At 52.9% G+C, this 13,879-nt stretch overlaps 3 protein-coding genes across 3 annotated transcripts; all 3 read left to right on the plus strand.

Annotated features, from left to right (window-relative positions):
- The first annotated feature begins 76 nt into the window (after window positions 1-76).
- Window positions 77-3,949, plus strand: tlcd1 (TLC domain containing 1). The gene is made up of 4 exons (XM_052077722.1): window positions 77-497; window positions 1,333-1,415; window positions 2,382-2,464; window positions 2,605-3,949. Exons 1-4 carry the CDS (start codon window positions 292-294, stop codon window positions 3,004-3,006), a joined length of 774 nt encoding a protein of 257 aa, XP_051933682.1. The 5' UTR covers window positions 77-291; the 3' UTR covers window positions 3,007-3,949.
- A 371-nt stretch (window positions 3,950-4,320) lies between these two features.
- On the plus strand, window positions 4,321-8,115 carry LOC127608571 (ras-related protein Rab-34-like). Its single transcript, XM_052077719.1, has 11 exons — window positions 4,321-4,609; window positions 5,429-5,508; window positions 5,719-5,810; window positions 5,903-5,968; window positions 6,082-6,183; window positions 6,260-6,324; window positions 7,054-7,105; window positions 7,389-7,470; window positions 7,559-7,649; window positions 7,865-7,972; window positions 8,041-8,115. Exons 2-11 carry the CDS (start codon window positions 5,434-5,436, stop codon window positions 8,100-8,102), a joined length of 795 nt encoding a protein of 264 aa, XP_051933679.1. The 5' UTR covers window positions 4,321-4,609; window positions 5,429-5,433; the 3' UTR covers window positions 8,103-8,115.
- Window positions 8,116-9,554: 1,439 nt separating this feature from the next.
- Window positions 9,555-12,491, plus strand: proca1 (protein interacting with cyclin A1). Its single transcript, XM_052077695.1, has 4 exons — window positions 9,555-10,099; window positions 10,173-10,305; window positions 10,668-10,802; window positions 10,892-12,491. Exons 1-4 carry the CDS (start codon window positions 9,856-9,858, stop codon window positions 12,396-12,398), a joined length of 2,019 nt encoding a protein of 672 aa, XP_051933655.1. The 5' UTR covers window positions 9,555-9,855; the 3' UTR covers window positions 12,399-12,491.
- The last annotated feature ends 1,388 nt before the right edge of the window (window positions 12,492-13,879 follow it).

Genomic DNA, 13,879 nt, shown 5'->3' on the forward strand with positions numbered 1-13,879 from the left:
ATGGGTGCGGCGCTCGCTCGCACGTGACGAGACGCTCCTCCAACACCGCGCCCTCACCCCTCACCCCTCCCCTCACTCGGAGCGACAACGCCGAGCGCAACAGGCGAGCGGACCTTCGGCTTCCGACGGCATCACCGAAACGTTTCCCAGCCTTTTGCTCTTCTTTTCGGATTTTGCGTGGAAGCGACACGATCGAAAGCGCGCAGCGCGTTGGCGCGCGCGAGTCCCGAACGCTCTCCACTCAGACGCATCCGGGCTTCCGGGCCGAGGACGTAACAGGTGGGAGCCGGGATGGAGGCCCTGGTCGCGGCGCTCAAGAGGCACCCGGGACCCTCGGTGGTGCTCTTCGCCGTCCTCTTCAGGGTGCTCCACGGGCTTCTGGGGAAGGTGACCCCGCCCAAGGTGGTGGTCGGCGACGAGTTCCAAACCTGGAAGTGGAAGAACCTCTCCTTGTCCTTGGTGCACTCCACCCTCACCGGGACGTGGGCTGTCTCCAGGTAGGAGGACTTGCGCGCATACTCAGAACTTCCATTCGAGTCCCAAATTTCTGGTCCATGGGGCCGTTTCACGCAAATAACATGGCTGGGAAGTCATTCTTTATCAAAACATCCGCACTCTTGTTTCATTTCATGAAGTTCACCGCGCACCTCAGCAGAATTCGGCTCAACACCTTGACAATCTCGGCAGGAACAAATCCAAGTGAAAAAGCAGCTTTGGAAGGGATGATTTTTGGAGGGTTTTTTTTTGCATCGTTGTTCTCTGATATGATTGGATCAAACGGCTTATTAATTGCGGCGCGCCGTTAGCTAGCAAAGCAACGGCCAATCAAACGGCCTTATCTTGGAGATGAAGCGCAGCAAAACGTTTTGCTTTGCACAAAGTATTTCCACGCCGTTCTGGTGTGTGAGTGTCAAAGTGGGCACGTTTGGACGAGTGCGCAAGCCACAGCGGGAAAAAAAAAAGCCCCAGCCGAGGTACAAGTCGGACTAGTATTGGTTGAAGGTGGACTGGACAAACCTGCTGCGGCCACACCTGAGCAGCTTTTAGTGACTCATTCAAGTCGCATTCCGCAGGAAAGGTACAGTCGCTTTTGTTTTCCACGCTCCAAGTATTTTGAGAACGCGGCCCCTTTTTTAAAATATTTCATGGAGCACATGTTCTTGACAAATGCCTTTTTTTCCCCTTTCCAAACACACACAGATAGACGCACTTAACATCGGGATGCTTTCCTTGAAGCGTTACTTTTTCCTGCAAAGAGAAAAAAAAGCCCGTTACCCTGAAAAATCTTTTGTTTTGATCTAATTCTGCTCCTAACCGTTTTCATCCTCACAGTGTGTTGCTGTGGCCCGAGACGCTGAGCGACCTCCACGTGTACCACACGCCGCTCTCCTACCTGCTTGTGTGCGTTTCCACCGGTCAGTGAAGCGCACATCGTCAGGTTGCCGGCCAACAAAAAGCCTGTTTCTCAAATCAAGCGCGCCGGCGGCGGCCGAACGATCGTGTCGCCCCGGAATCTGCTTGGTGCCTCACCGCATCATGCGCGTGCGTCGGCCTACCAAGACGCAGATATCGCTCGAGCTTTGGCCCCTGACAACGCTTGCTTGTCTTGTTGTTTAACACACAATGCACACAATGCTTTTGTGTGCTTGTGTGTGTGTGTGTGAGTGTGAGCAAAAGAGTGCGTGCCAGTCATTCCTTGGCACAAAAGCTCTGAGTCAGTGGGATGGCTGCAGCCAAACCAAAGCGACATGCAGAGGCAGACAAAATGACAAATAAAAAGGCCACGCCGAGCGGCCGCTCGCCACTTGGCCGCAAAAGCCAGCAACACCTACGACGATATTAGCAATGTCACTCGAAAGGAATGTTGTCATCTAACTGAGCTACACAGGCCAATGAAATTGGGACGTCGTGCTCAACAGAATAAACAAGAGAGGACAGGACGCTGATTTGCAAGTCAGGTTCAGCCTGTCTTGCCACGAATATGCGAAAGCCAAAGTTGTCGAATGCTCATTGAACGCCTGTTCGGAACATCCCGCTTATCCGGAACAGGCGCGTGCCGGGATCGGCTGGAAAAAAAGAACGGCGCGCTCATTCGCAAGCCCAGAGGTGCCGAGGTTCGCCTCTTGGTGAGGAAATAGTCCAACGCTTTAGGGGCCATGTGCGGTTGCACTTTCGAGGCCCCAAACCGACATTGACCACCCGGCGACCCCTCATGCATCAAAGACCGACATCGATAGTGCAAAAATTGTCATGGCAAAATGAGGGCGGGCATATTAAAAGCAAACAAAGCCAAAGTTGCGGTTCTGACGTCAATCGCAAACAAAATGGATCTGAGAAGCGTGGCCCTCGGCTGATCTTTTTTCAATGTCGCCCCTTGTCAGGATACTTTGTTCACGACACGACCGATATCGTCGGGACGGGAAACGGAAGACGATCCTGGGAATTCCTCCTCCACCATGCGCTCGTAAGGAAAGCCAATCAGAAGGTCAATGTTTGTCACATTGACTCGTCGGTGCCTGAAAGCGGCCTAGAAAAGAAAAAGATCCACCGGCCGTTTGTCTGGCTATGTAGCTAGCGCTCTCGCTAACTGGCTCCGTCTGTCAGGTACTCTCGTGCTTCCTGTACACGCTGTACACGCAGCTGTACGTGGCCGGCGCGGTGACGGCCCTGTTGGTGGAGGTGAACAGCGTGACGCTTCACCTGCGGCTGCTTCTCAAGATGGCGGGCGCCACCTCGTCGGCCGCCTACCGCCTCAACAAGGTGCTGAACGTTTGCACCTTCGTGGCCGTGCGCCTGGCCACTCAGTTCTACGTCACCTGGTACATCGCCGCAAACTACCCCAGGCTGGACCGCGCCGCCTTCTTCATGACCTGCTTGATGGTCATGAACATCATCATGCTGGTGTACCTGTACCGCCTCATCCGCTCCGACTTCTTGCCGCGCGCCGGCGAAGCGCACGCGGAGCGCAACGGGACGCGCAACGCCAAGAAGTTCGTCACCGATTGAGAGGCGAGGAAGCGCCTCATCGTGGCGGCTTTCGGTCTTTGTTTTGCTCGACCGGACCCCGTGCCCCTCCCTCAAGGGGTTAACAACACGTCTGCCATGCAGTCAAGGGGTTCTGGGTTCGAATCTGTGCATCATCAACAGAAGAGCACAGTTGCCTATCAGTCCTAACTGAACATATCTGAACTTTTCGGGAGGGGTGGGGCAGAAAAAATTTTTTTTTAAACATCTTGCCTCCCATGACACTCTGAGGATTACCAGGATCTGGATGGCAAGTGATTTATTATTATTTTTTTTCAAAGCAGGTTGAAGGAGGAGTTTACGGGTATGGCCCGCAAGCTAAAAAAGCTAAAGCTGTTTTGGATTTGACTTCCTGTTGAGCCTCAAGTGCAAACTATGATGTGCACGAAAGGCATGAAGTGTAATTTCCCCTTGACTGTTTATTGTGCATGTTAAATCGCTCCATGTACAGCACTTTGTATGCAGCGATGGCTGTTTGAAAGTGCTCCAGAAATACCGTTGACTTGACTTGACTATGAAGGCGGCACTTCAGCACAATACCCACCAAGTCAAACAAACGTCCACACGTGCACATTCAACTTTAAGCGCATTTCACACGTTCAAATCGTTCCACAACTCAAACGCTAGCCAAATATTTACTTTTGTATCATTTTAGATCATTTCATAAAGAAGATAACGAGCGTGAGAAATTAGGAAGTAACAATAGCTGATCTGTTCTGCAATGCCATGATGCCCCCAGTGCCTTTTGAAAACAACTCCTGTAATATGACGCATCGTTTTTGTCCGAAAAAGAAAAAAATGACATTTTAATCTTTAATCCTCCAACACTTGACTGTGACACTGTCGTGTGTTTTTTTATGAAGTGGCGACAGGTACGTGTTTTGAGTCTACGAGTGAGATTGCATTTTAGACGTGTTTAAAAAGTGTGACTGCGTTTCTGGTGCTCGTATTTACGTTGAACGCACGAGAGAGAATCATTATGAGTTAGGACTGCGTCATCAATAGCACGATTTACGTGGATTTACGCCTTTCTCGCAAGCAAACGAATTTACATATTTCGAGAGTTTTTACTAGATCGAGTAAAAGTAACCTGGACTCACCCCCAGTCACCCATTTTAAATATACGTATTTTATTATATTTTGTATTTATATATATTGTTTTTTGTCTTCTGTCTTCTCCGTTTAATAAGTTTGCTGCTGTCAATTGGGAATTTCTCCATTGCGAGACAAATAAAGGTTTTCTTACGTTAAATTTACAAACAGTGACATCACATCCGGTTAGTCCTCCTCATTTCCTATCACATCCGGTAGTTTTTTCTTTCGGCCGGCAGGGGTCGCGCTGTGACGAGGAGAAATGGGATCATCTGTGTTCTACGGTTTTAGTTTTGAGGCGTCTTTTCCCCCCTGACTTCTTTTCTTCCTAAGATTTCTTCTCCACAATTCGGCCTAAAATCCACAATTGATCACCCCTGCCACAAACATGACCGCGTCGGCCTCACATTGAGTGACATTTGGAGCTGAAAGGGAGGGAAAAGACGGATAAAAAGAAGAGCGACCACCACCTCCTCCTCCTTTTCTTGCTAAGGTAAGGGCTTCTTTTCTGTTTCTTCGCTCGTTTCACCCTTCCCCTCCACTTACGTATTGGACTACGAGTTTTCTCTCATAGAAGTGTGCTTTTACGCTCTAGTCGGTGATAAAAGTTCAAAAGGCACATTCGGTGTGATGTTGGCTTAAAAGTCCAGTTGGAACCACGCCACTCTTCGTAAACTAGTATCACATTTTACGAGCGATAGGAATACAATTTCGATGCTAACCGATTCAAGTTGTCTGCTCCTTCATTTAAAAAACGTCCCCCCCCCCCGTCTTTCAAGTAAGTGCACTCCGTGAGTCACCTTTTCCCCCCCAACATTCCTTAAAACTAGCCTTGGCGGAGGACACCCCCTCCCGTTGCGGATTTTTAGAAAAACGGTTCCACACAATTGGACATCATTCGGGCTAAAATTCAAGTCGTGTGCCGCCGTGCTCGAGGGAGACTTTGAGGAGGCCACCAGGCAAAGTTTGACAAGGGGTCGGATGCGCCGCTGGTGTGTTAGTGTCACCATGACAACGGACTCAACTGCGCTTTTCACGTTGTCCGAAAGAACCACCTCGCCGTGCCTCATCAAAGTACGTCTGGCCTCATGCTAACAAACAATGTGGAACACCACAGACGGGCTAACGAACCACATCTGTGTGGCAGCATTCTAACTCTTTACGCAACAGATAGTTGCATCCACACATCCGGACAGAAAATAGGACGTGGTACTACTCGCCCGCGCAGAACAGCAGTGAAAAAAAAGAAGAAAGACCCCCAATCAGCCGACATTGAATCGCCGCTCTCTAATAAATCATCTCTTCCCAACAGGCCTGATGTCGATGCGAAGTCCAACCATGAGTGTCTTACCACCCGTTCGCAAGGATCGCATCATCCCGCAGTTCCCTCATGTAAAACATTCATGTCATCACCAACACTCTTTCCCCTTTCACCCTCTTACCAAAAAAGTCAACACACGTCCGGGTCAACAATGACATTGGGCTTTCTATTTCTATTCTTTTGGAATGTCAAAATGGCTCCAATTTGACCTGAACACTACACGTTTTAAGGGCCTAAAAAACTTAAAATGGCTCACGGAATCTGCGCATCTCTCTCCGTAGTGTTTCCGCGAAGATGCCGCGCTCCACGTCGAGCGCGACTTCAACCCCAAAGTGAAGGCGGCGTGCCAGGAGCAGCGCACCGGCACGGTGGGGTGCGTCCCCCGGCCCCAAAGAGAAGACGACGCGACGTGCGGAGGAGGAGGAGGCCTTCACGGTTTGATGTTTCTTGTCCTCTTTTTTGCAGGTTTAAAATCGCCAAGGTCATCGTGGTGGGCGACTTGGCGGTGGGCAAAACCTGTCTGATTAACAGGTAACCTTGGAGCACACGAAATCTTTGCTTTCGCCAACAGCAGACCAAAGAATCGAGAAAAGAGCCGTTTGAAAGAGTGAAGGCGCGCTAACGGCGTGCCACGTCTGGCTCAGGTTTTGCAAGGACGCTTTTGACAAGAACTACAAGGCCACCATTGGCGTGGATTTCGAGATGGAGCGCTTCGAGGTGCTGGGCGTCCCTTTTAGCCTGCAGCTGTAAGTCCCGACCGAGCGCGACGTAGATCGCCGTCGCGCACGGGCGAAACCGCCACTCTTGCGCTTTTCGTCTCAGGTGGGATACGGCGGGTCAGGAGAGGTTCAAGTGCATCGCTTCCACGTACTACAGAGCGGCACAAGGTGAGCGGGCGCAGCTGAAAGGCTTTTTTAAAGACATGTCACAAGTAAGCGCCCACAGCGCCGACAAAGGCTAAATGAGGTAAAAGTTTTTCTCTTCACCCCCACCCACCCCCCAAAAAAGAAAAAGAGAAACTCTAAACCTAATTCAACCAATTAGAAGACAATATGAACATCATTGTGGCCTGTAGAGAGAATTGAATGAGCATGAGCACACTTTTTAAAAAAAAAGTGTGTGTTGAAAATGTTTCTTCACCCCCCCCCAAAAAAAATACACAAATAAACATTTTATTTTGAAGGAAATAAGTTGAAAACCAGACACCTGTTAAATGCATGAAACTCACGTCTATTCCATTTCTATGTGGGGTTTTTATTTTTTTGTGAAGAGAAATTTCCTCCGCATTGATTTATTTTTTGTCATATGTATTTTTTATTTCTTCATTTTCCCCAAAACAAATCACCTCAAATTTTGCGAGTTATAACCGTTGCGGGCCTCCCGGTTCAAGACGGCGCGGCCGCTGTGCGCGTCGCTGCCATTCTCCGTGCGAGTGCAGGTCCATCTCACGTTTGCCAAGATCATCCCCATATATCGGCGCATGTCTGGCGTTGCACCCTCAAACACTTTGACTTGAGCTGGGCACGAAGTCGCTTGCTTTCCGCCACCGGCAAGTGCCCAAGGAACGACTTCCTCAAAGCGTCTAACGGACGTCACGTTGCTTTTTTTTCTGACAGTGGTGATTATCGTCTTCGACGTTACCGACGTCGCGTCTTTGGATCACAGCAGGTAAGGTCGCACCCGCTGATTCTTGAATGAGAAGAATAACAAAAAAAAAAAGATATGGCAAGGGATGGATGAGCGCTCGCCACCTGCGGTGATGCGAATCCCGCGCCACCATAGGTCAAAGGTCACCCGCTATTTGATTCCATTTCATTTTCTGTATTTATGGAGTTATTTTTGTGGGAGTGAGACGGATAGAATGCTTCGGCTGCGCGGGGATGGCTTCCGCTTGCAGCTTTTGGACCGCTCGAGTCCTTGTCGGATCCTTTTGTTTTGTTTTTTTTCCAAGGCAGTGGCTCGAAGACGCCCTGAGAGAAAACGACCCCACGGCCGTCCAACTCTTCCTGGTCGGCACCAAGAAAGACCTGAGCGTAAGTCTGGCACTCTTTCACGAGCGCCTCCTTCGGATCAGGCGGCCTTTTGGTTGGCGAGGCGCTCATCTCGTGGTTTGTCTCGCAGTCTCCCGCTCAGTATTCTCAGATTGAACGAGACGCCCTGCAGGTGGCGCAGGAGATGCGAGCCGAGTATTGGGCCCTGTCGTCGCTCACGGGTGAGTGGCTTCTTTCGGCCCTGAACCAATAACGTCGAATAACTGTCAGGAGGCCCCTCACAGCGCAGAGCGCAGGCGGCAGATGCCCGCTTGGCCTTCTTAGTGGCCCGCAAAGCATGTCGGTCCATTTCAAATTTGGAAAAAAGTGTTTAGAAAAAGACTCGCCCCTTGACAAGTCAAATCAAATAAATGCCTCCATCGTCTTATTTTGAAAGGGGAGAACGTGAAGGAGTTCTTCTTCCGGGTGGCGTCGCTGGCATTCGAAACCAACGTCCTGGCCGAGCTGGAGAAGAGCGGAAGCAGGCAAATCGGCAACATCGTCCGTGAGTAGCCCCCCATCGCGGCGGCCAAGCCGCGAGCCGGCGTGTGACCGACGCTCGCTTGCCCGTAGGAATCCACAGCAACAGCAGCCACCTGTCCAAGAAGAGGAAGCAGCCCGCCTGCTGTCAGTGACGCCGCCTGCGCGGGAGGAGGGGGGGGGGGGGTGCGCGCATCACGCTGTCTTGGCCCAAAGAGCGCTTTTCCTTACGCGCTGCTAACTTGTGCTAACAACCCGTGTCTGTGCACACTCTCTTATCTGATATCGATTGGTCAGCCCAAATGCCAATCACAACTTCGGTGTGATCAAAAAGGCGTGAAAGACGCGTTTTTTTGGTTTTTTTTGTGTGAGAAAACCGCGACTGCCAAACCAAAGACATTCCGATTTGTGAACAAACGTGCGTGGGAGTGGCTCGTCCAAACAGATGAGCCGCCTACAAGGGGAAAAGGGAACAGTAGTTTGTGTCGTCCGCTTTTCCAGATTTGCAGTCCGTTCTAGAAAGCAAACAATGTCGCCTTCCGGTAAAAAGAGGCCAACTTTATTGGTAACGTTCCAAAGGGAAGCGCCTTTTCAAATGGCGCCGCCAAGAGTGTCCTACTTGCAAAGTCCACAATAAAACGTTTTCTTTGAAAGGAATGTTTGGCCCTCTTTTCAGTTCCCGAAGCTGTTGAAGGAGTCCAAATGTTTGTCATCGATTTGCTCCTCGGGGATGCAGTGCGAGCAGTTGTAACGGGCTCGAATCCGCTTGCCTCCTTCCGTGTTCTCGCGAAGGCGCGGCCAGTCGGCAGGGCTCGGCCGCCGCCGCCCTCATTACGAACGTGTGCTCGGGCGGCGGCTCATCCTCAATTCTAAAAACAATGACTGGAACTTTTTTTCTGACAACAAAACCTTTTTGATTAAAAAAAAAAAACTCAAAATTGTAAACGGAAACCCCCTGAAAACTGTACGCAAATTTAAAAAATCATTTTCAAACAAATTCTCAAAGTTTACATATTTTGTTTTTGTCCTGCCACCAAACATGCAACATTACATGGGAAAAAATGTTAAAATGTACAAAAAACGGACGGGATGCAGGCACACATGCAGTGTCAGAAATCTGCAGAGACCGCCGGCATTTTCCTTGTTGTCCTCAAAAGGATTTAGTATCTGTGAAGCGCCCCCTTTGGCCCCGCGACAGAATAAAACAAACCCTGGAGCCATGCCCGCTCCGCTTTCGACAAAGAAGGACTCTTCTGTCGCCTCCCTGCGTTGCGACGGCGCACGCCGGTTTCCATGGCGAAGCGGGAGCCTCCGCCGCGGAGGGAGCGTCGCAACAAATGCGCACCGCACCAATCAGGAAATGGATCCAAACGACAATCGGGTGAAAAACAAAACGAGACGCACGTCACATGCTCAAATTGTGCCATATGAAAGACACCCTGGCAGCCTTCCGCCTGGTTGGCCCCCTTCAAAGCATTCCACATCGGCCCCTTTCCAGTTCAGCGGTCGAATCCATGGCATGGCTTTGATAAGAATACGTTTGATTTGGAAGCAACTTTCAAGGCACCCAAGGAGACTTTTGACTCTCACTTTGGATGTCAGCACTCGCATGCAATCCAATTTACAAAGTGCGTCCCTCCTACTCGTTGCTAGTCGGGGGTTTGCAGAGGGAGGAGGAGGAGGAGGGGGTTGCTGGATTACCAGCGCTCTTCTGTCACGCCATTCAAAGCCCCCCCCTCATGTTTCCACCCACCTCCACATTGACTCAAGTCCATTAGCGGATAACTCCTCCTAGCGTAGTCACGATATTCAGCATCGCAGCGCCCAAGTGGGAGGGCATCCAGAAGCCGGAGCGGCCGACCCGGCGCCCCCTCTCGCCCCGGCTCTTACTTCTGCCTACCCTCGGCCATGTGGTGGGTCGTCCTGGTGCTTCTGTCTTGCCAGGACAGGGAGCTGGCGCTCGGCGCCGGGGTGGGCCCCTCTCCAGGGCGGCGCTCGGAGGAGAGCGGCGGGCCGCCGGGCGCCGAGCCATCGATGCGGGCGGAGATCGGGCGTCCTCCGGAGGCGACCCGCAGAGCCAAAAGAGGCTTCACGTATCCCGGGACCCTGTGGTGCGGCGCCGGAAACATGGCCGATCATTACGAGCAACTGGGTAGGATAACGGGACCATGATTTGTTTGTCTCTTGCTTTGCCAATGCGGATTTCTTTTAATTTTTTTTTTTAGGGGAGTACGAGGAGACGGACCGCTGCTGCCGCACGCACGACCACTGCCCCCACGTCATCCACGCCTTCTCCTCCAAATACGGACACACCAATTTCAAGTGGCACTCCATCTCTCACTGCGACTGCGACCAGGCGTAAGTAGCAAAAGAAGGCAAGCGGGAAAAAGGACAGGCGCCAGGCGCACTTGACTCTCTCAACGCCACGGCACCTCTTTTGTTTGCTTTCTGGTTTGTGTGCACGGAGCACCCAAAAATGGGTGCCAACCATGGTAAGATCTTACCCGAGTTTTTGCTTTTTCAACTTGGAAACACGCAAGACTCCTCTCGTAAGATGCACGCTTCCCAAAACACAACTTCCGACTTGCACGATCCGGACTTGTTCCCGGATGGTCCGACCGCGTGGTCCGCCTTTCACCCGGAGTCCTTTGGGACGGCCTCCGGAACGGAACGGGCGCGGCTCAATGGCTTGCGAGCGGTTTCCGTGTGCCCGTGCGCAGGTTGAAAGGTTGCCTGCGGCGAGTGAACAACACCTCGTCCCGGGTGGTGGGGCAGGCCTTCTTCAACGTCATCGGGGCGCCTTGCTTTGAGCTGGTCTACGAGGAGCGCTGCGCCGAACGCCGCTGGTACGGAGCGTAAGTATCCGCTCCTCTCGTGACGCCTCCGCCGCGTGCCGCCCTTAACGCGGGTGCCCTTTTTTTTTTTTTGCTCCCGGCGACCGCAGGTGCAAACGTTACGACGAGCGGGCGGTCGCGGCGGTGAAGGAGGCGGTCCCTTACGACTACGGCGGCATCGCCGACATTGACGTACTGACCCGGGCGCCCCCCGAAAGGAAGCGCGACACCCAGCGGGAGACCCCAACGCAAGCCACCCTGTCCGGGCCCGAGGAACCGTCCCTCAGAAACACGGCCGCCACCGCCGCCGACTCCGACAAAGAGTCGCGAAGCTCGGATGGTAAGAGGGCCAAAAAGAAAGACGGAGCAGAGAAGAAGACCAAAAAGAGAAACGGGCAGAAAAGGCGACAGAAAGTTGTTCGCGTTAAAGGAATAGCAACGCTTTTAGCTTCGGGTGGCAACGAAGCAGTCGAAAAGGTTCCTTCTGGCAACTCCATCGGCGACCAGACGGTCGCCCGAAGACCGAGTGACGGTCAGTCCGCTCGGAGTTGCGACGACGTCCTGAAGGATGAAGCGCTGATGGAGACTGCCGAGTCGCCCGGGACTGCAGGACGAACCGCTTGCCCGCCCAAAAGCGGAGGACCGAGGACCGGCCGGGGACAGGAGAAAGTACCTGCGGCCGCCCCGAAGGAGATTCCCCGACCTGCGCTCCAGTCGGCGAGCAACCTCAGCGCCGCCCTCGCGTCACACCCCGAACAACGCCCCCGCGAGGAGATCCCGCCACCCGCAGTCAAGTCCGCCGACATCTCCGGCGTGGAGTCTCCGCGGACGGCAGGAGAAGCCGGACCTCCAGCCGGACCTGGGCCAAAAACGGGACTGCCCAGGAAAGGGAACGCACGCGGGATCCCTCCACCCACGGTCGATTCCGCCAAAAGCCTCCCCGTCATCGCAACGTTCCAACAAGGGCACCCTGGTAAGGAGACCCGGCCACCCGCCGTCCGATCCGCCTGGAACCTTGCCGCATCCCCTCAGACGGCGGGAAAATCCAGTCGTCCTGCTGGCTCGCTGTCAAAACGCAAGCCAGCGAGGAAGGGGAGGCTTCCTGCCACTTTGCCTGAGGAGGCCCCTCAGCTTGCGCTCCACTCCACCAAGAACCGCAGTGCCACAAAGCAGACCCCCCAGCGCAAACAGGTCCCTCAACCCGCGGGAGATTTCCTGAAGAGACAAATGTCCGAGCGGAGCGCTCAGAGGATGAAAGCGGCTTCTGAAAGTAGTGGGCCCTTGACAAGCGCCGCCGCCGCCGACCCCGCTCGGAGAAGCGAGCCCCAGAAGCTCGGGAGGAACGCGGCGGCGTCCGCTAACGCCCGCCGCGGATTTGAGACCTCGGAATTCCCCGCTTTGACATCCGCAGCCGAGGAGAGAGCGGAAAAACGGCGAGCCGGACCGGGCTGGGTGTCCGCCGCCCGTCTCGCCAGCGCCGTGCGGCGCTCGATGGAGAGAGCCGAAGAGCAGTTTGCCTGGAAGAAGAGCCGAAAAGCATCGGACCGCGTTGCGCAGCCCGCAAATGGACGGCGACTCGTCAGACGTGAGCCGAGCGGGAGGAAAAGGAAACCATAAGTCGCCTCCATCTGGGGGGGTTTCTTTCCTTTGGGTGCTAACGCTCATCAATCAATAAAAGAATATCCAAGCCCTCCCACTGAGCAATGAAAAGCTTTTTCCTCTGCTTATTGTGAGGAATTCAGGCTGAGCCAAACGGGGGGGGCAACCCTTCTTGCCTTCTTCCGCTTTGCCCTCGCCGCATTTGGAGCTTTGGTTTTTTTGCAAGTAAACGCAAGAGCGCTTGAATGAACGGGGCTCTTTTGTCGCAGCCGGACTCTGACCTCGCGCCCTCGGTGCCATTTGGACGGCAGGTCACATTCTCCGGAGAGATTTAGCGTCTTACTTTCTCCTGGCAAATCCCGCCGATCAGCTGACTCTCACACGCTCGCCTCAGACTTCAGGCGTGCCACGCGTTTGTCCATCTGTCTGGAAATTCCACTTCCAATAAGCGAGGAAGTGGAAGACCCGACGATTGCGCTTTTGGGGGAAGTCTGCTTTGGCGAGGAGCTCGGGCGTTTTCAGCACAAGGATTTTTGTCCACTAAGAATTTAGAAGACGGGCGTATCCCAAAAGAAATGAAGAGAGGCTAGCGAAGAAGCGCTACATAGAGCCGGCAGGAATCCGTACGCTCTCACGGTGGTTCGTGGTCACCATTTCCAGAGAAATAGCCGCAAAACTACCTTGTAAACAAACCCCAACGTGTAAAACAGTATAAACACGGCAATTATAAAGATGGTTTGCGTGTATATAAAGAAAAAACATCTTAGCTGGCCACTTGCTATATGATCGCTAGTCTCGCAGCTCGCCTTCTCCAGCGGGAGGCCGATGGTGAACACGTTCCGCCCCGTGCAGCCTCGGAACGGAAGGCGGGTGTCTCGCTCCGGAGGCCCGGCGGCCGCCTCGCCCGGCCCCGCTCTCGGCCTGCTGCTGCTGCTGCTGCTGCTGCCGCTGCTGCTGCTGCATTAGAGGCCGGAGACACTCCGAGAGAAACTCGCGACACGTGGAAAAAACTGGATTGTGATGGGCGCGATGCAGCTCTGGAAAAAGAACACGAAGAGAACACTGCAAAAAAAAAAGCTTCCAAGGAAACTTTAGCGCAAATAAATAAAAATCAAATAAACTGGATGACGAATGAACCAAGGCGCAAAGAACTGACTCCCATCATGAATGAAAGATGAAAAAGTTGCAGCTACACCGATGATGTCCACTGGGTGGCAGTAGTCCCCAACGGTGACAGAATGTCGAAGATTCTTTGGTTCCCGGAGTTTGGGAACCTTCGACAAAAGATGAACGGGGAGCAACGCGGCCTTATGATACAAGTCGATGAAAGGTAAAGGAAAAATAAATTAGGGCTTTGGGGTTTTGTCTGACGGACTAACCACACACGCTTTTCACTTCAGGTCAGCCGTCGTCATTTTTCTGCCACCCGGAAGTTGCCTGATGCCCGTCGGTTTTTTTGGGCTAAAAACGACTCATCGTTCTTAAAAGAGCCGAAATCC

This window comes from Hippocampus zosterae, chromosome 10, assembly GCF_025434085.1.
Source record: "Hippocampus zosterae strain Florida chromosome 10, ASM2543408v3, whole genome shotgun sequence".
NCBI classification, from domain to species: domain Eukaryota; kingdom Metazoa; phylum Chordata; class Actinopteri; order Syngnathiformes; family Syngnathidae; genus Hippocampus; species Hippocampus zosterae.